Source organism: Mixophyes fleayi, chromosome 4, assembly GCF_038048845.1.
Source record: "Mixophyes fleayi isolate aMixFle1 chromosome 4, aMixFle1.hap1, whole genome shotgun sequence".
Classification (NCBI taxonomy): domain Eukaryota; kingdom Metazoa; phylum Chordata; class Amphibia; order Anura; family Limnodynastidae; genus Mixophyes; species Mixophyes fleayi.
This window is the reverse complement of record NC_134405.1, coordinates 53,332,987-53,352,347: the sequence shown is the minus strand read 5'-3', so window position 1 is coordinate 53,352,347 and position 19,361 is coordinate 53,332,987. Positions and strand designations below refer to the sequence as shown.

Sequence of the window (19,361 nt, the reverse complement as noted above, 5' to 3'; positions counted from 1 at the left end):
AAGGTGTAATAGCATGTAAATTCGGTATTGTTTTCTTAAATCACTTTCTGTTCTGCTGATCAATGGTCAACCCGTTTTCAGTACACACATAAAAAGATGCAGACCGGTGACTAATGGAGAAGTTTGTAGCTGTATTTCCCTCTTGAAGTGGTAGCAGGTGTCTGACTTATAAGGGAAACTCATCAGCTCTTTTGGTCTCCAGTACCACCTTTATGCCGATGACACCCAACTCTACCTTTCCTCTCCCAATCTCTCTTCCTCCCTCCTCTCCAGGGTGTCTGCCTGCCTCTCTGCCATCTCCTCCTGGGTGTCCTCTAGATTCCTCAAACTTAATCTCGCTAAAACCAAACTTATTTTTTTTCCTCCCGCTCATTCCCCCTCCCCTTCCGACCTTTCTATCTCTGTTCTCAACTCCTCTATTTCCCCTGTTCCTCAACTTCGCTGCCTCGGTGTCATCCTTGACTCCTCTCTCTCTTTTGCTCCTCACATTCTCTCTCTCGCCAAATCCTGCCGCTTCCAGCTGCGGAATATCGCACGCATTCGGCCCTTCCTCTCCCAAGATGCCACTAAGGCTCTTGTCCACGCTCTTATCATCTCCCGCTTGGACCACTGCAACCTCCTCCTTACCGGCCTCCCCCGCACTCATCTCGCTCCCCTTCGCTCTGTACTCAATGCAGCCGCTCGGCTCATTTTCCTTTCTCGCCGCTCCTCTTCTGTCTCCCCCCTATACCAATCCCTTCACTGGCTCCCCTTCCCCTACAGAATAGTGTTCAAGCTCCTCACACTTACTTTTAAGGCCCTCTCCAACTACACTGCTCCCTACATCTCAAACCTCATTTCCATCCACGCTCCATCCCGCCCTCTGCGTTCGGCTAATGACCGTCGCCTCACCTCCCCCCTGGTTACCTCCTCCCATGCTCGCATCCAAGACTTCTCCCACGCTGTCCCCCTCCACTGGAACCAGCTCCTCTGCTCCATCAGAACATCACCCAACTTGTCCAGCTTCAAACAGGCCTTAAAAACCCACCTCTTCCTCAAAGCCTTCCAGTCCCCCACCTAACCGACCTCCTTCCAGCCTCCCACCTACCGCCCTCCCTATCCTGCCCTCCTCCTGCCTCCCTCCTCGTCATTCTCCTCTCCCCCCTCTCCCTCTCTGTGTTCTCCTCCTTTTCTCCTCCTACCCTTGTGTCTCTGTCTGTCCTACCCTCCCCTTAGATTGTACGCTCCTTCGAGCAGGGCCTCCTCTCCTCCTGTTCTCCACCACCTTAACTCTGCTCTCCAGCTCCCTGTCTCCTCCGTGAGGTCCTCCTGCCCTTCTGCCCCTCTAGCTTCACAGCTGGGGGCTCTAACCTTTCATCTAGCTGTACTTTGAGCTTCTGAGTTACTGTGCTTTTTGTTAACTGTACCGTGCTGCCTCACCCTGTATCATGTTTCTGTATGTCTCTGTACGGCGCTACGGATACCTAGTGGCGCCTTATAAATAAAAATTAATAATAAAAATAATAATTATATATATATATATATATATATATATATATATATATATATATATATATCTATATATATATATATATATATATTTGCAAAAAACAGGGATACTCTGCACTCTCCAAACACATAACTAATGCTGTACTAAATTATTTTCTATATTACAAACAGGAAATGTTAGTTCCACATATTGCAATATATGTTAAGCTGACCAACTCTCGCCAAAGTCTTCCCATTCTGGTCAGTCCTATTTTATGCTATGCTATTTTATCTGGGCTTAAGGCTTACCTGCACACAGCTTTTAAATGCAAGTCTTTCCCAAGCACTAGCAACCATGGGAGACCTGGGACTCACCTGACACAAGTTGGAATTAATTAATGTAAAGAATGGGTTGCAAGAGTCATGGGACTTACATTGTATAAACAAAAACAGACATAGATCCTCTGCACTCTCCATGTACAGACTGGGGTGCAAGAGGGGGTTGCCAACATTGTATTGACAATTTATACAATGTGGGCAACCCCCTCTTCCACCCCAGTCTGTTTTTGTATATATATATATATATATATATATATATATATATATATATATATATATATATATATACCGTATATAAGCCGAGTTTTTCAGCATACTTTTGTATGCTGAAAAAGGGCACTCGGCTTATACACTGGTGAACTTACCTGGTGTCCGGTCCCTCGGCTTCAACTTCTGCATATGCGTTCCAACACAGGAAGTTCGGCATTTGGAACGCAAACTTGCGTTCCAAATGCCGAACTTCCTGTTGTTGGAACGCATATGCGTTCCACTGCCGGGTAAGTGAAACTCTCTCTCTCTCTCTCTCTCTCAAGACTGTGCGGAGAAATTGTTTGACCTGGTGGATAGTTTTGCTGAAAGCAACAAACGAAAAGTAGCAGTGTGGCCTTTGCAAATAATTTTACTCGTTCTGTGCCCAGAAATTATCCAGGACATTTCTAAGGAAGTTGTAGACGAAAACAAAATGAACAAGGTGAGAACCTGATACGTGGGAGGGATTTGCAGCATAGTTAACTTTCATGGTAAGATGGCGTTTTAGCCAATTGTCCCCATGCTTTTAGGCAGTTTATGTGGAAATAATCTGTCTGAATATAACATTTATATTAGGTTAACATGGTAAGTCATCCAATGTTAAGTTGTAGCTTTACATTTTTGACATATTCCTGGGTAAACATTACACATATAGGAAAATTGTAAGGTGTTACTCCAAAGCAAACGTGCCCTTTGTGACCTCCCACCTCAATCTGCCATGGTGGCTCACAGGGCTGAGGAATTCAATTGGTCCATAATACTTCTGTAGAATTCTGTTCTAGAACTGTTTTAGGATTATAGTACTGTACAGGGCGCTCTCTCTCTCTCTCTCTCTCTCTCTCTCTCTCTCTCTCTCAGTGCAATTACATAATGAACAAACAATACAACCACCATGTTCATACATTTATATCCCTACCCCTTTATTTAGGTTAGGTTGTACCCAATGCCAATGATTTTATAATCATTTATAAATGTTCCTTGTCATCTACTGTTATTTATGGTTTAGCTAAAAATGATTTCATAGATTGAACCTATCATTTTTATTTAGGTTTTTAAATTAGCGCTCTTTTCCACCCTAGGCTTATACTCGAGTCAATACGTTTTCCCAGTTTTATGTAGTAAAATTAGGTGCCTCGGCTTATATTCGGGTCGACTTATACTCGAGTATATACGGTATATATATATATATATAAATATATACATAAAATAATGTTGAATGAAGCCTGAGACCTCCTGTTTTGTATCCGTAAATTCTGGAAGCACTGCCAAGAACCAGTAAGCTGTGCATTTGACATTCAGAAAGAGGATAATCATAATCAAAGTCTTTAAGTACAGGCTGCTTGTGCATTTAAACCCTTGGTGTATTTTCTACCTACAAATGGGTAAATAACTACCCATTCTTCCGTTCACAGGAATGTCTGTTCAGGGTACCCAGGTGTTTTATCAGTGTACATTTTCTCATTTACTTTAATAGGCGTTTAGGCTCTTTTACAGTGAACATTTCATAACACTATACAAAATTACTTTGATTATGACCCATGGTAAAATGTTATAATCTGAGCAGCAGCATTATTAATGATGAGAGGAGATTCCCTGAGATTTACTCCTTATTGATTAATGCCAATACTCTGCTCTCATCACAGAAAAGTGTGGGGAAGAGTCTCCGAGTTAGGCATGAATACCTACCAGCTAACATGACCATGAGTTTAAAAGTGACAAGACAATGGTAAGTAGACAATGGTAAGTAGAGGCAGGGAAGTCAAAAACTCCTCTAGAAGGTTACTAATGAGGATAATTTTGCACTCTAACTTTTGGGAGCCGCTAACACTAAAGACTTCCCGAGTGATGTCTGACAGTCCATCAGGAGTTATAACCTCCAACAAGCTTGAAAGCAAATTGATCCCGAATATGTACGTTGCATCACCCTTTAAGCCCCTCTTCTGGGTCTCTTGGTCCAGAAGGGGATGGGAACAAGTGGAGACATTTGTCCCAGTATGAGGGTTGGAGGGCACTATCTTGCGGAGAGTACCAGTAAGTTTGTTGTGTCCTCACGTGCCCAAGGGCTCCCTGAAGTCTGTAGTAGTGAATGATTAAACAATGGAGCCAGCAATTGTCACACAATTCAATATAATCTAAGAAAATGTCTCTAAATCCAAGATAATCATAAAATGAACCCGTTATTGTTTTTTCTATCTAGAAATGCTAACCTGCAGCCTGGGATTTTTGGCTCCTGGAATCTGGCCGTTAGTGTCCAAAATACTGCAGTTCATACTATAAGCAATACGTCACTGTACCCGTGTAATGTGCTACAAAACAAGACTAAATACAATAGTAAGTGACCATGCTGCTTTAAGCTAGGTACACACTACAGATTTTTCCACCAACTTTTTATGCCAATCGATTTTACATGCGATCGATGTTCCGATCGCTTGGTTCATGGACTGCATACACACTAGCCTTGTTTAGGACAATAAAGGGAAGAGCGGACGTCCCTTTAGCGACTTTTTACAGCCATGTTGTGGTGAGCAATAACTGTAATTTCGTACTCACTGTTGTGGATCAGTCGGAAGTTTATACACACTTCACAACGGAAACGAGATTGGAACGGAAATGTAAAACGGTACAACTAACCAAATGAGGCGTTAATCGTCCATTTGGGCAGACTTTCGACCATTGTGTCACTGCACACACTGACCCGACTTTTGAACGAGCGGTAGTATGTCGGCTGATTGAGCCGATTATTGGATGAAAACCGTGTAGTGTGTACCCAGCTTTAGAACTGAATATATAGCACTGTGATACTGCAACCCCTTTGTACTCCATATGGCAAGATCTATGGTACTTTATTACTGATGAGAGAGGGTCCCTAGGAGGGACAACCTTTCCTGACCCTACTCTCATATAAAAATATAGAACTACAAGTGTTGGCAAAAGAGGATGTCAAGTTGCCTTTGTTTTTCAATGTGCCCAGCACCCTGCTCTTGCCACACCAGCGTCTCTTCACAATAAAGATGGCAATTTAGTTCCTAGACAAGAGTGCCATAAAGTTGTTTGGATTGGGAGCAGAGACAATCTGCCTGTGCTAACCACCTGGGTGTACAAGAGTCCTGATCATCTTTATGTCGTTCAATATGCAGCCTGCTCTGTACGGATTGTGACAAAGAGCATCTTCTTTATGACAAGTGCCAGGTGGAGAGAGAAGAGCCCCGATGGGCCATTTTAGCCTTGTAGAAACGGGGAGATGTGTCACATGCCGGGCAGATCCGACGGGGTATGGGGGAGCTTCCAGCGGGGATTCCTGGCTTCCTTATTAGCAACTAGTCCAGCAATGGCCATAAAGGGTTAGGAGAGACCTTGGAGGACGGTTGTGGTGCAGAGAACCAGCTCGCTCGTCTTCTCATTTCGTATAAAAGTCTCTTTTCCTCGGTCACAGAAACACAACGTACGAGGAAAGCTCCCCTTACACTCAGACAGGGAAGGGTTTACGTGACTGCGTATCCGCCAATAGAAACACAGAGCGGACTGTGCACACCAGCCAATCACAGCGCAGCCGGCAGTGTATATAAGAGACTTCTGCCGCCCTCTGTGGATAGTTCTTTTCTATTTGTGTACTTGTAGTGAAGATGGCAGAAACCGCGCCAGTCGCTGCTGAGTCTGTTCCTCTATCAGAGGGCGCCGGCAAGAAGAAGAGACAACCGAAGAAAGCCGCAGGAGGAGCCAAGAAGAGCCCCAAACCCTCTGGTCCTAAAGTGTCCGAGCTGATCCTGAAAGCCGTGTCCGCCTCCAAAGAGCGCAGCGGGGTTTCTCTTGCCGCTTTGAAGAAGGCTCTGGCTGCCGGAGGTTACGATGTGGAAAAGAATAACACCCGCGTCAAACTGGCTGTGAAAGGTTTGGTGAGCAAAGAAACCCTCATCCAGGTGAAAGGCAGCGGCGCTTCCGGCTCCTTCAAGCTGAATAAGAAGCAGCTGGAGAGCAAAGAGAAGGCGGCCAAGAAGTATGTGCAGCCCAAGAAGCCGGCGGCAAAGAAAGTGGCCAAATCCCCTAAGAAGCCCAAGAAAGCTCCGAGTGCGGCCAAGAGCCCGAAGAAGGTGAAGAAGCCAACGGCGTCTGCCGCAAAAAGCCCGAAGAAGGCTGCCAAGAGCCCGGCTAAGAAGGCGGCTAAGCCCAAAGCTGCCAAGAGCCCGGCTAAGAAAGCGGCTAAACCTAAAGCTGCCAAGAGCTCGGCTAAGAAAGCGGCTAAACCTAAAGCTGCCAAGAGCCCGGCTAAAAAGGCGGCTAAGCCCAAAGCTACCAAGAGTCCGGCTAAGAAAGCTGCGGCAAAGAAGTGATTTAAGAGCCGCAGCCTGATCTTTCTTAACTCCCCCCAAAGGCTCTTTTCAGAGCCACCCACCCTCTCACGATAGAGCTGTATGCACACGATATGATCTATAAGGGGGAAACACGGGAGTGAGGGGTATGTATTAGGTAACCATATACGGTCTCCAATCCTTACACTCAACCACATTTTCTGCCATAACCTTGGGTATTGCTGTGAAGAGGCAAATGTGACTTCATAGCAATATTACAGTAAGTCTGCAAACTCATGCGCTGGATTTTAAATCTAGACAAATGACTGATCGGTCTGTTGACTACACAGAAAACCACCGTTTCTCCTGCAACACCTCCTGATAATCATTATTGTGTATTGCAAACGCTGGTGGTTACAGTGCAGTCTATAACATGATCGATCTGATTGCAGATAGATTCTTCAAGGGTCACTGACATTCTCGGCAGTCTTAACCGTATTGGAACTCTCAGGTACGCACAGTTCTCGCGACGCCAGCAGTCTTTTAATTGATTCTATCCGGTATACCCACTGTCATAAAGGAGAATATGCAAACTTTAACCCCTTGCATTACACCTGCCGCAGGTAACCATCTTTCCTGGCACACATTGTGAACAACTTTGGCACAAAGGATAAATAGCATTGCCGACAATACTTATGTCTCTTGGGGAATACGGTTTATTCACTCTTTTACTCATAGAAATGTAGCAAAAATATAATGCACAATAAATATTCACTTTGATACTCTATTTGTTAGACAGTTAAATGTATCCGTAAATTCCTTAACTAGAAGTGGAGAATTAAACATATCGGGATAACGAGGGCAAAGTTTCCCTCAGTGACCACATGAGGTCGCTCTTCGGTCAGATTAGTGTGGTTACCAACTTCCAATTTCTGATGTTTTGTAGGAAAGAGCCAAGAATTCAAAGCGTGTTCAATTTATAAACATGAAAAAAAGAAATATACAAATTCTATGAAATGTTGTATAATAAATGTTAATGGACAAGGATTATTGTCACATTTTATTTACGTTTCTTTATGTGCACCATATCGATCAACTTGTACACCTGCATTTTCCACATCATTAAAAGTACGAATAGACCATTCAGGAAATGAATTGTTAAATGAAGTCCGGATGAAGAGCCAGATTATAGTCCCAAATCACTTGTCAGCAGCCTAGTATAGTTACAGCACAAACCACAATAATTACAGCCCGATTAGTGAGAAGATGGGTGGCTCTTAGAAGAGCCTTTGTGTTCATGTAGGACAGAGGATATTACTTGGCGCTGGTGTACTTGGTGACGGCCTTAGTGCCCTCGGACACGGCATGCTTGGCCAGCTCTCCCGGCAGCAGCAGGCGTACGGCGGTCTGGATCTCCCGGGAGGTGATGGTGGAGCGCTTGTTATAATGAGCCAGGCGGGAAGCTTCCCCAGCGATGCGCTCAAAGATATCATTAACAAAGGAGTTCATGATGCCCATAGCCTTAGAGGAGATACCGGTATCGGGGTGCACCTGCTTCAGTACCTTGTACACGTAGATGGCGTAACTCTCCTTCCTGGTCTTCCTACGCTTCTTCCCATCTTTCTTCTGGGTCTTGGTCACCGCTTTCTTGGAGCCTTTCTTAGCAGCAGGCGCTGACTTCGCTGGATCAGGCATTATCAGTTCTTTCTCTCTATACACGATGCTGAAAAACTGTTTCTAAACGCCCTCAGATCGGCTTTATTTATAGGCAGCGCATGCAAATGAGGAATCACGATTTATTGGACAAATTTATCATGTGACGGTCGGTGTATTCATAACTCCACCCTTCACTTCCTGACTGGTCTGCGCATGAACCTGAGCGGCATTGGTTAGGGAAAAGCGGACCAATCACAGAGGAAGCTGTTTGTGCCTTCCAAGTATATGAAGGAAGGAGACGAGCAGAATTACTTATATTACAGTGCTAGTATATTAGTCTGAGCTGAACATGTCTGGAAGAGGGAAACAAGGCGGTAAGACCCGGGCTAAGGCCAAGACTCGCTCATCTCGGGCCGGTCTGCAGTTTCCTGTCGGTCGCGTTCACCGTCTACTGAGGAAGGGAAACTATGCGCAGCGTGTGGGAGCCGGAGCCCCGGTGTATATGGCCGCAGTACTCGAGTACCTGACGGCTGAGATTCTGGAGCTGGCCGGGAACGCCGCCCGTGATAACAAGAAGACCCGTATCATCCCCCGCCACCTGCAGCTCGCCGTGCGCAACGATGAGGAGCTCAATAAGCTGCTCGGTGGGGTGACCATCGCCCAGGGAGGTGTCCTGCCCAACATCCAGGCCGTGCTGCTGCCCAAGAAGACCGAGAGCCACAAACCGGCCAAGAGCAAGTGATTTGCCGCTGGATATTTCCACTAAAGAACCGACGTCCCTATAACACAAAGGCTCTTCTCAGAGCCACCCACGTTTTCCTATAGGAGCTGATTACAATGCGGTTGTTTCTTTCATTGCAGCTTTGTGTAGGTTCACAGCAGTTTTTTTTCACTAGTAAACCCGGCCCGAACTTTTATCACCACTTTGGGTAGATAAGTGAGATTATGTACAGGGACGATCTTTGTGGGGAACAACTAATGTTAATAGCTCGTTCAGTAGGATAACATGGCTGAGAAAAGCCGTCAGTATCTATACATACACACACTAGTTTATGCCATTTGTGCGGGTGGTTGAAACTAGTTGAGTACAACCTTAGTTTTCTCGAAAATAAATAAAAAATAATGTTAAGTAGGTAGGAGAATCAGTGTGTGCAAACAGCAACTGACGAAATGCACGTTGTGCTGATAATACAGGCTGAGCTGCTGCTTTGGATCCCCATAAATGATCGAATACCGACCCGTGTCTTATACCAGACAGTTATTACTTTAGATAAATAATTGAAAACATACACAGATCAATGCTAGAGCTCGTTTAGAAGGATTTGGTGGCTCTGAAAAGAGCCTTTGTGTTATGTATGTAGATGTACGGATTATCTTATGCCCTCTCCCCGCGGATTCTGCGGGCCAGCTGGATGTCCTTGGGCATGATGGTCACCCTCTTGGCGTGGATGGCGCAGAGGTTGGTGTCCTCGAAGAGCCCCACCAGGTAAGCTTCGCTGGCCTCTTGTAGGGCCATGACTGCCGAGCTCTGGAAGCGCAGGTCGGTCTTGAAGTCCTGGGCGATCTCCCGCACCAGACGCTGGAAGGACAGCTTGCGGATCAGCAGCTCAGTGGATTTCTGGTAGCGGCGGATCTCTCGGAGAGCAACTGTCCCGGGACGGTAACGATGCGGCTTCTTCACGCCGCCGGTAGCAGGGGCGCTCTTCCGGGCGGCTTTAGTTGCCAGCTGCTTGCGGGGAGCTTTCCCTCCGGTAGACTTGCGGGCGGTCTGCTTGGTCCTGGCCATTGTTCTATTACAAGTGTGTATTAGTAACTGAAGAAAAGCTGCTTAACCAACTTTATTTATAGAAAGTGCTGCGCTGTCATTGGATGATTTAAGGTCGCCTTTCATCCTCATTGGTTCAATCAGCTCGCTGCATGTTTCAAAAAGTCCGCCAATAATCTTTATTGTTTTTTTTCGTTATTTTTTATATAAGCCATCTGACAGGATGAGGAATTAAATGATAACAATTAGGACAAACGGTATTTTCATGTTTCAATAATGATTATTACGATTTAACAGAACCGGGAAGTATTTCCTAGTATTTCAGCGGGAAGAAATAACAAGTAGATACACATACTTACCACACGGTGGTGATATTGCGTCACAATCTACAAAACAGTACTAGGATCTAAACAGCCCACGTTCAATATATACTCCCCCTCCCCATTCCTTCTATTTTATTCTTCTACAGTATAGCATCACTTTTTGATAGTGGCATAATTACTTATTTTAAATGATCATTCTGATGTAACTATCACATAGGTTGTCTCTATTATTCCTGTTATAGTCAATTGAAAATACAATGTGACACAGAGCAATAGATGACATTAGCTCAGGGACTTTATAATGTGCCCTTGTTGGAACACTTGGAGAATTGGGTGTCACAATATGCAGCACCCACAGGCTATTTGCCAGGATCTAGAGGAGTTTATCAGCAGCAACTCCTGCACCGAGTCTTCTCTCACTGAGTTTCTTTTCAGCCTCTCAACCCCTACAGTACCGAAAAATCTATAAACATATATAGATGCGCCAAAGGAGTGTTTAAGTTTGAAAAACAATGGCAAAGTTCATCTGATATCCCTCCATAGGAACAATAATCTAGTCTTATCATGCTCTCCTCAATTAAGGCTGACAACCTCCTGATTCAGAGATTGTGGGCTGTTTGAAGAAGGATTCTCCCCCTCTACAATTCCTGCAGCCAAATACAGTTGTTCGATTCACAGTTCCTCTATAATGATGTACTTATTAGAGAGAATATTTCTCAAAAGTTGATAGAAACATTGATGTCCAGGTTAAAAGGATGTTAAAATTCCACATATGTCTGCCTGATTCGGAATAAATATCCACTAACGCGTTTCGTCAGTCTGATTCTGACTATGTCAAAGATACTTTGTGGTCACTCGTTGGGGTCCAATTATATATACAACCTGCTGCAATTAGTACAGCTGTAGCAGTCATTTAGGTCAACACCTAAGATCGTTCGTAGCACACATATATTTTATGGCACAGCAAAATGTAAAAATATTGGGCTGCTTATGGGTGGAAGATTCACCCTCAGCAGCAGCAGCAGTGGGACTAACGCTCAAGAATTCTTCAGAGGAATCAATTATAATGCAGGAGTCATCGAGCCTTACAAAGTTGGATGCAGGGCTAACTCCTATCTGTCACGGGCACTAGGAGTCTTTACCCAGGGATCACCAGATGGTAGGCTTACCAGAGCAATGTAGATGGTAATAGGGTACTCTGGTAGCTGGGTGATCACGGAACATGAAATGATGGCCGATGAGATGCTCAGGAAAGTCTATGACTAGCAACACTGGTAATAATGAGGTAATGATACACAAGGAACTGTATGGACAAGGAGACGTGAAGGTAGTCAGTGGTCTGCGATAGCAAGTTGTACCACTGCTATAGTGAGGAGGAATGTCCAACAGAAACAAGGAGGTGATGAGAGTCAGCGGTCTGCGGGTAGCAAGTTGTACCGCTGTCTGAGTGAAGGAATGGAATCCAAGTGGAGGTATCCAGGTAGTCAGTGGTCTGCGGTAGCAAGTTGTACCACTGCTATGTGAGAGGATAATGGAACAGGTGATACCGGAAACAGGGATCAGTGGTCTGACATCAGCAAGTTGTACCACTGCATATATATGTGAGGAGGTGCACGGGGGAAGACTGCAACACAGGATATACACAGGCACCTTATACACGATCCACAGTAATATGCACAATATAGGTATATATATATATGTAAATGACTGATCAGGTCTGCAATCTAGAAAGTCTCTTGAAGTAGTCCAGCACAATGATAACACAGTCAATGATGGCAATAGACTCAGCGGATAGCAGACTCCAGAGAGAACCAAACACAGTCCAGCAAGATATGCAATACACAGCACAGTCAATGAGAAGTATGCATACCGTGGTTCAGCAGTAGCAGTCAGATGGGATTGCAGCGGTACCTGAGCGGCTGGAGGCCGACTGGATAGGAAGTCCCTGGATAGGAGAAGCAGCGGTCTAGCAGGTGCAGCGCACAGGTGAGTAGACCGACAGGGACACGAATCCACAGAAGTCAGCAACACGTGGAACTGGACTCATAGGAAACCCAGGAGAATGGAGATGATCCAGCAGAGGGTAGTAGAAGAGATACAAATCCAATGCTGACAGGAGGGTAGAGGCCAGTGGAACACGTGAAGGCGTGGAGAGTGGATCAGCAGGAGATGGACGATAGCGCTGACCACAGCGGCAGGACTCAGCGGCACACGGAGGTAACCAGTAGCAACCACAGGAACCAACAGCGATGGGAAACAGGAGTGCAGCGCAGGGCAGGAGCTGTAGATCACGAAGTGTAGCAGATGGTAATGAAAAGCGGCAGTCTCGAGGAAGTCACAGCAAAGATGAGATGAGAGTGTAGTGCACGGAGGCAGCGGATAGTAATCAGCTGGCAGTCACGATGTTGAACACAGGCGAGTTGCAAGCAGGAGACTGTAGTGCACAGAGGCAGCGGATAGTAGTCAGCTGGCAGTCACGATGTTGAACACAGGCGAGTTGCAAGCAGGAGACTGTAGTGCACAGAGGCAGCGGATAGAAATCAGCAAACAGACTTGATGAGAAGCAGGTGAGTGAGGTAAAGCTGGAGGGCACGGAGGCAGCGGATAGCAATGAGCAAACAGTCACATTGATATAAAATAACGTTGAAGTGGTGTAGAAGACTGTAGTGCACGGAGGCAGCGGATAGGAATCAGCAAACAGTCATGATGATAAAGTTGATGGTAGAAGTGGTATGGAACCACAGTAGTAGAAGTGGTTTGGAAACCACAGGAATCAGCAGCACTGAATACACAAGTAATACAGGAACACCTTCAGAGACTCATGAGGAATGAGACTCCAAGATCAGGCAACGTGGTAGTGACCACAGGTGCTTAATATAGGGAGGTTGCCTGATCTGCCAATTAAGTTAAAGGGGTATACACTGAAGTATAGAAAAGGGCTGCGCATGCGCAGACCCTCAGGATGGTGGACGGCCACGGTTCCTAAATGTCCGGGAAGAGGCACTCACGGTCCGGTGAGTGACAGTACCCCCCCTTTTAAAGGTGGGCACAGAACGCCTGGAACCGGGCTTGTCCGGATTTTTGGAGTAAAACTTCTTCAAAAGGGCAGGAGCATTAAGATCTTCAGCTTTGATCCAAGAGCGCTCCTCAGGACCAAAGCCCTTCCAATGAACGAGGAAGTGGAGGACTCCTCGCGAAATTTTTGCATCTAGTACCTCGGTAATCTCAAAATCCTCCTCCTGATGGACTTGAACTGGCTGCGGAGCTGAGGGAGGAGTTGAAAAACGGTTGATAATAAGAGGTTTGAGCAAAGATACATGGAAGGCATTAGAAATCCGAAGACTCTTAGGAAGAAGGAGTTTCACACATACTGGATTGATAACTTGAATGATCCTATATGGACCAATAAAACGAGGGGCGAATTTCATGGATGGAACCTTCAAACGAATATTTTTTGTGGATAACCAGACACGATCTCCAATTTTTAGTGGTGGAATAGCCCGCCTCTTCTTATCAGCGAAAGATTTATATTTGACAGATGTCTTCTTCAAACAGGTTCTAACCTGAGACCAGATATTTTTAAAGGTCTGACAAACAGTCTCCACCGCAGGAACTTGGGTGGGCGGGAGGGCAGGAAATTCCGGAAAAGACGGATGGTGACCGTAGACCACAAAGAATGGAGTTTTGGATGATGACTCATGGTACATGTTGTTATGGGCGAACTCAGCCCAAGGGAGTAACTCTACCCAGTTGTCTTGATTGGCTGATGAAAATATCCTTATAAAAGTCTCAAGATCTTGATTGACACGTTCGGTTTGTCCATTGGATTGTGGATGGTAAGAAGATGAGAGTGCTAATCGTATGCCCAAGGTTTTACAAAGGGCTCGCCAGAATCTGGACACGAATTGTACTCCTCTATCAGACACAATCTCAGATGGACATCCATGGATACGGAAGATCTCTTTAATGAAATGTTCAGCCAGGATAGACGAGGAAGGCAAACCAGACAGAGGGATGAAATGAGCCATCTTCGAAAATCTGTCCACTACGACCCAAATAGTGTTATGGTTCTTACTAGGTGGTAAGTCAGTAACGAAATCCATACTAATATGGGTCCATGGTTTGGACGGAATGGGTAGTGGTCGCAGCAACCCTGCTGGGGTTCTGCGGGAGGATTTGAATTGCGAACATAATTCACAGGAAGCAATGAACTCTTTGACGTCTCTCCTCATTGAAGGCCACCAGTAACTTCGAGAGAGGATCTCAAAAGTCTTGTGTTCACCGGCGTGTCCAGAAAAACGAGAGGCATGGAACCACGAAAGGATTTTCCTCCTTAGAGTAGGAGGCACGAGGGTCTTCCCAAATGGTAGCGTTTTGGTGGATGAAGCAGCCAGTGAGATACATTTGGGGTCTAGAATGGTATGGTTGGAAACCTCTTCTATATCAGAGGACGTAGCAAAGGCTCTAGATAAGGCATCAGCTTTTTTGTTCTTGGCAGCTGGTTTGAAGGTAATTATTAATTCAAAACGGGAAAAGAAAAGAGACCATCTTGCTTGACGAGGGTTCAAGCATTGGGCAGACTGGAGATATGACAAGTTCTTATGATCCGTGAAGATCGTCACCGGATGGCGAGCTCCCTCCAACAAGTATCTCCATTCCTCTAATGCGGCTTTGATAGCCAGTAATTCCTTGTCTCCGATGGTATAATTCTTCTCTGCGGGTAGGAGACCCCGAGAATAGAAGGCACAAGGGTGGAATTTTTGCTGTTCCGAGCGTTGGGAGAGAATAGCTCCTAAGCCCACATTAGAGGCATCTACTTCTAGGAAAAAAGGGAGTGTCACATCAGGCTGACGAAGGATTGGAGCCGAAGAGAAGGACTCTTTTAATGTTTGAAAGGCTTGAATAGCCTCAGTAGACCATTGCTTAGGATTAGCCCCTTTACGAGTCAGGGCCACAATAGGAGATGCAATGGAAGAAAAGTCTTGAATGAAGCGTCTATAGTAATTGGCAAAACCTAAAAAACGCTGGATGGCACGAAGAGTAGTTGGCTGGGGCCAATGTAGTACAGCATTTACTTTGTCAGGATCCATCTTCAGACCAACTCCGGAAACAATATACCCCAAGAATGGAATCTGGGGTAATTCGAATGAACATTTTTCTAATTTACAGAACAATGAATTTTTCCGTAGCCTGGAGAGGACTTCTGCCACATGTTGGTGGTGAGAAGGCAGGTCCTGTGAAAAAATCAATATGTCGTCCAGGTAGACGACGACACATACATATAATAAGTCCCGAAAAATCTCATTGATGAAGCCCTGAAAAACAGCGGGGGCATTACATAGCCCGAAAGGCATTACCAGATATTCGTAATGCCCGTCTCTGGTGTTAAACGCCGTCTTCCATTCGTCACCGGAACGGATTCTGATTAAGTTGTAAGCACCACGAAGATCCAACTTAGTAAAAATTCGGGCTCCCTTAATGCGGTCAAATAGCTCAGTGATCAACGGAATGGGATACCGGTTCTTGATAGTAATGGCATTGAGTCCACGAAAATCTATACAAGGGCGTAATGATCCATCCTTCTTTTTGACAAAGAAGAACCCAGCTCCAGCGGGCGAGGTGGAAGGTCGAATGAACCCACGCTGGAGGTTCTCCCGTATATATTCAGATGTAGCTTGAGTTTCAGGTAACGAGAGTGGATAGACCCGGCCTCTGGGAGGAGTCTTGCCAGGAAGAAGATCAATCGGACAATCCCAAGAACGATGAGGAGGAAGACGTTCAGACTGAGCTTTATCAAAAACATCGGTAAATGAAGCATATTGAGGAGGGAGTCCCGGTGAAATAGCTGAAATGGAAGCTTGCTGTACCTTGAGAGGAATGACTTGGGAAAGGCAATGATGGTGACATTCAGGCCCCCAAGACGTGACTTGAGGGGTGCGCCAGTCAATCTGGGGAGAGTGACACTGAAGCCATGGAAGGCCTAGGACAATCGGACTTGTCGTAACAGGAAGAATTAAAAACGATATCTCTTCATGATGCAGAGCACCAATCTGAAGGGTTACTGGAGACGTACTCTGGGTGATGAGACCGTTGATGAGACGTGATCCATCGATAGCCGTCACAGTAATGGGAGTTTTTAAGGTAATCATTGGTAGAGACCATTGATTAACTAACGATTTGGAAATAAAATTTCCTGCTGCTCCGGAATCAATCAATGCCTGTGACTCAAAGGTCTTGGTAGCAAAGGAAATAGTCACATCAAAAGCGCAGACTTTAGATTTCATAGACGATGGAGAGGACTCCAGGGACCCTAACTTCACCTCTCCAGAACTAGTTAGGGCCTGGCATTTCCCGATCTCTTAGGGCAGGAGCTGAGGACATGAGTGGAATCAGCACAATAGATACAGAGTCTATTCTTGACTCTTCGTTTCCTCTCCTCAGAAGATAACTTGGAACGTCCAATCTCCATGGGAATCACAGCGGGTGACACTGGACGAAATTGAGGGTTAGAGCGAAAAGGTGCTTTAGCAGAAGTCGTTTTCTCAGCCTCTCTTTCACGAAATCTCATATCAACACGATGGCATAGAGAGATCAAATCTTCAAGTGACGAAGGAAGCTCTTGGGTAGTCAGTGCATCTTTAATTTTATCGGAAAGCCCCTGCCAGAAGGCGGCAACTAGGGCTTCAGTGTTCCACTGAAGTTCAGAGGCTAAGATCCTAAATTGAATGACGTACTGGCCTACAGTATGAGATCCTTGTCGCAGACGGAGGATGCTGGAAGCAGCGGAGGTCACACGACCTGGTTCATCGAACACACTTCGGAATGTAGAAATGAATTTGGCACTATCTTGTAATATTGGATCGTTCCTCTCCCACAGAGGGGAGGCCCAAGCCAGGGCTTGTCCTGAAAACAAAGAGATAAGATAGGCCACTCTGGAACGATGGGTAGAAAAATTTTGAGGTTGGAGCTCAAAATGGACTGAACATTGGTTAAGGAAACCCCTACAAGTTTTGGGGTCTCCATCGTACTTTGACGGAGTAGGCAGGTGAAGCGTGGAAGCTATAGACACCTGGGATGGCAATGGGGAAACGGAGGAAAGCACAGGAGCTTCAGTAGTAGCTGTCACAGTCTGTCCAGATGTTCCTTGGGAGGTTAATGACTGATAACACTGAAGTAACAGCTGTTGGCGGGCATCCTGTTGCTCCACACGGCTAACCAGATGTTGCAGCATCTCTTTGGCGGTAGGTTCCACATCTGGGTCTGTCATGGCCTGATCTTACTGTCACGGGCACTAGGAGTCTTTACCCAGGGATCACCAGATGGTAGGCTTACCAGAGCAATGTAGATGGTAATAGGGTACTCTGGTAGCTGGGTGATCACGGAACATGAAATGATGGCCGATGAGATGCTCAGGAAAGTCTATGACTAGCAACACTGGTAATAATGAGGTAATGATACACAAGGAACTGTATGGACAAGGAGACGTGAAGGTAGTCAGTGGTCTGCGATAGCAAGTTGTACCACTGCTATAGTGAGGAGGAATGTCCAACAGAAACAAGGAGGTGATGAGAGTCAGCGGTCTGCGGGTAGCAAGTTGTACCGCTGTCTGAGTGAAGGAATGGAATCCAAGTGGAGGTATCCAGGTAGTCAGTGGTCTGCGGTAGCAAGTTGTACCACTGCTATGTGAGAGGATAATGGAACAGGTGATACCGGAAACAGGGATCAGTGGTCTGACATCAGCAAGTTGTACCACTGCATATATATGTGAGGAGGTGCACGGGGGAAGACTGCAACACAGGATATACACAGGCACCTTATACACGATCCACAGTAATATGCACAATATAGGTATATATATATGTAAATGACTGATCAGGTCTGCAATCTAGAAAGTCTCTTGAAGTAGTCCAGCACAATGATAACACAGTCAATGATGGCAATAGACTCAGCGGATAGCAGACTCCAGAGAGAACCAAACACAGTCCAGCAAGATATGCAATACACAGCACAGTCAATGAGAAGTATGCATACCGTGGTTCAGCAGTAGCAGTCAGATGGGATTGCAGCGGTACCTGAGCGGCTGGAGGCCGACTGGATAGGAAGTCCCTGGATAGGAGAAGCAGCGGTCTAGCAGGTGCAGCGCACAGGTGAGTAGACCGACAGGGACACGAATCCACAGGAGTCAGCAACACGTGGAACTGGACTCATAGGAAACCCAGGAGAATGGAGATGATCCAGCAGAGGGTAGTAGAAGAGATACAAATCCAATGCTGACAGGAGGGTAGAGGCCAGTGGAACACGTGAAGGCGTGGAGAGTGGATCAGCAGGAGATGGACGATAGCGCTGACCACAGCGGCAGGACTCAGCGGCACACGGAGGTAACCAGTAGCAACCACAGGAACCAACAGCGATGGGAAACAGGAGTGCAGCGCAGGGCAGGAGCTGTAGATCACGAAGTGTAGCAGATGGTAATGAAAAGCGGCAGTCTCGAGGAAGTCACAGCAAAGATGAGATGAGAGTGTAGTGCACGGAGGCAGCGGATAGTAATCAGCTGGCAGTCACGATGTTGAACACAGGCGAGTTGCAAGCAGGAGACTGTAGTGCACAGAGGCAGCGGATAGTAGTCAGCTGGCAGTCACGATGTTGAACACAGGCGAGTTGCAAGCAGGAGACTGTAGTGCACAGAGGCAGCGGATAGAAATCAGCAAACAGACTTGATGAGAAGCAGGTGAGTGAGGTAAAGCTGGAGGGCACGGAGGCAGCGGATAGCAATGAGCAAACAGTCACATTGATATAAAATAACGTTGAAGTGGTGTAGAAGACTGTAGTGCACGGAGGCAGCGGATAGGAATCAGCAAACAGTCATGATGATAAAGTTGATGGTAGAAGTGGTATGGAACCACAGTAGTAGAAGTGGTTTGGAAACCACAGGAATCAGCAGCACTGAATACACAAGTAATACAGGAACACCTTCAGAGACTCATGAGGAATGAGACTCCAAGATCAGGCAACGTGGTAGTGACCACAGGTGCTTAATATAGGGAGGTTGCCTGATCTGCCAATTAAGTTAAAGGGGTATACACTGAAGTATAGAAAAGGGCTGCGCATGCGCAGACCCTCAGGATGGTGGACGGCCACGGTTCCTAAATGTCCGGGAAGAGGCACTCACGGTCCGGTGAGTGACACTATCACTACTGAGGATATTGATGAGGACAATGTTGTGGGTGTAGATTGCAGGAGTCGAGATGTAGGTGAGAGAAGGGTCCTAGCTGATGA

The 19,361-nt window shown here is 46.0% G+C and overlaps 4 protein-coding genes across 4 annotated transcripts; 2 read left to right on the top strand and 2 right to left on the bottom strand.

Annotated features, from left to right (window-relative positions):
* The first annotated feature begins 5,678 nt into the window (after positions 1-5,678).
* LOC142149814 (histone H1-like) lies at positions 5,679-6,383 on the top strand. Its single transcript, XM_075205117.1, has one exon. It carries the CDS (start codon positions 5,679-5,681, stop codon positions 6,381-6,383), a length of 705 nt encoding a protein of 234 aa, XP_075061218.1.
* Positions 6,384-7,143: 760 nt separating this feature from the next.
* On the bottom strand, positions 7,144-8,056 carry LOC142149813 (histone H2B 1.1-like). The gene has a single exon (XM_075205116.1). The coding sequence runs from the start codon at positions 8,034-8,036 to the stop codon at positions 7,656-7,658; it is 381 nt and encodes a 126-aa protein (XP_075061217.1). The 5' UTR covers positions 8,037-8,056; the 3' UTR covers positions 7,144-7,655.
* A 290-nt stretch (positions 8,057-8,346) lies between these two features.
* On the top strand, positions 8,347-8,873 carry LOC142149812 (histone H2A type 2-B). The gene has a single exon (XM_075205115.1). The coding sequence runs from the start codon at positions 8,347-8,349 to the stop codon at positions 8,737-8,739; it is 393 nt and encodes a 130-aa protein (XP_075061216.1). The 3' UTR covers positions 8,740-8,873.
* Positions 8,874-9,372: 499 nt separating this feature from the next.
* LOC142150661 (histone H3-like) lies at positions 9,373-9,783 on the bottom strand. The gene has a single exon (XM_075205856.1). It carries the CDS (start codon positions 9,781-9,783, stop codon positions 9,373-9,375), a length of 411 nt encoding a protein of 136 aa, XP_075061957.1.
* Between the last annotated feature and the right edge of the window lie 9,578 nt (positions 9,784-19,361).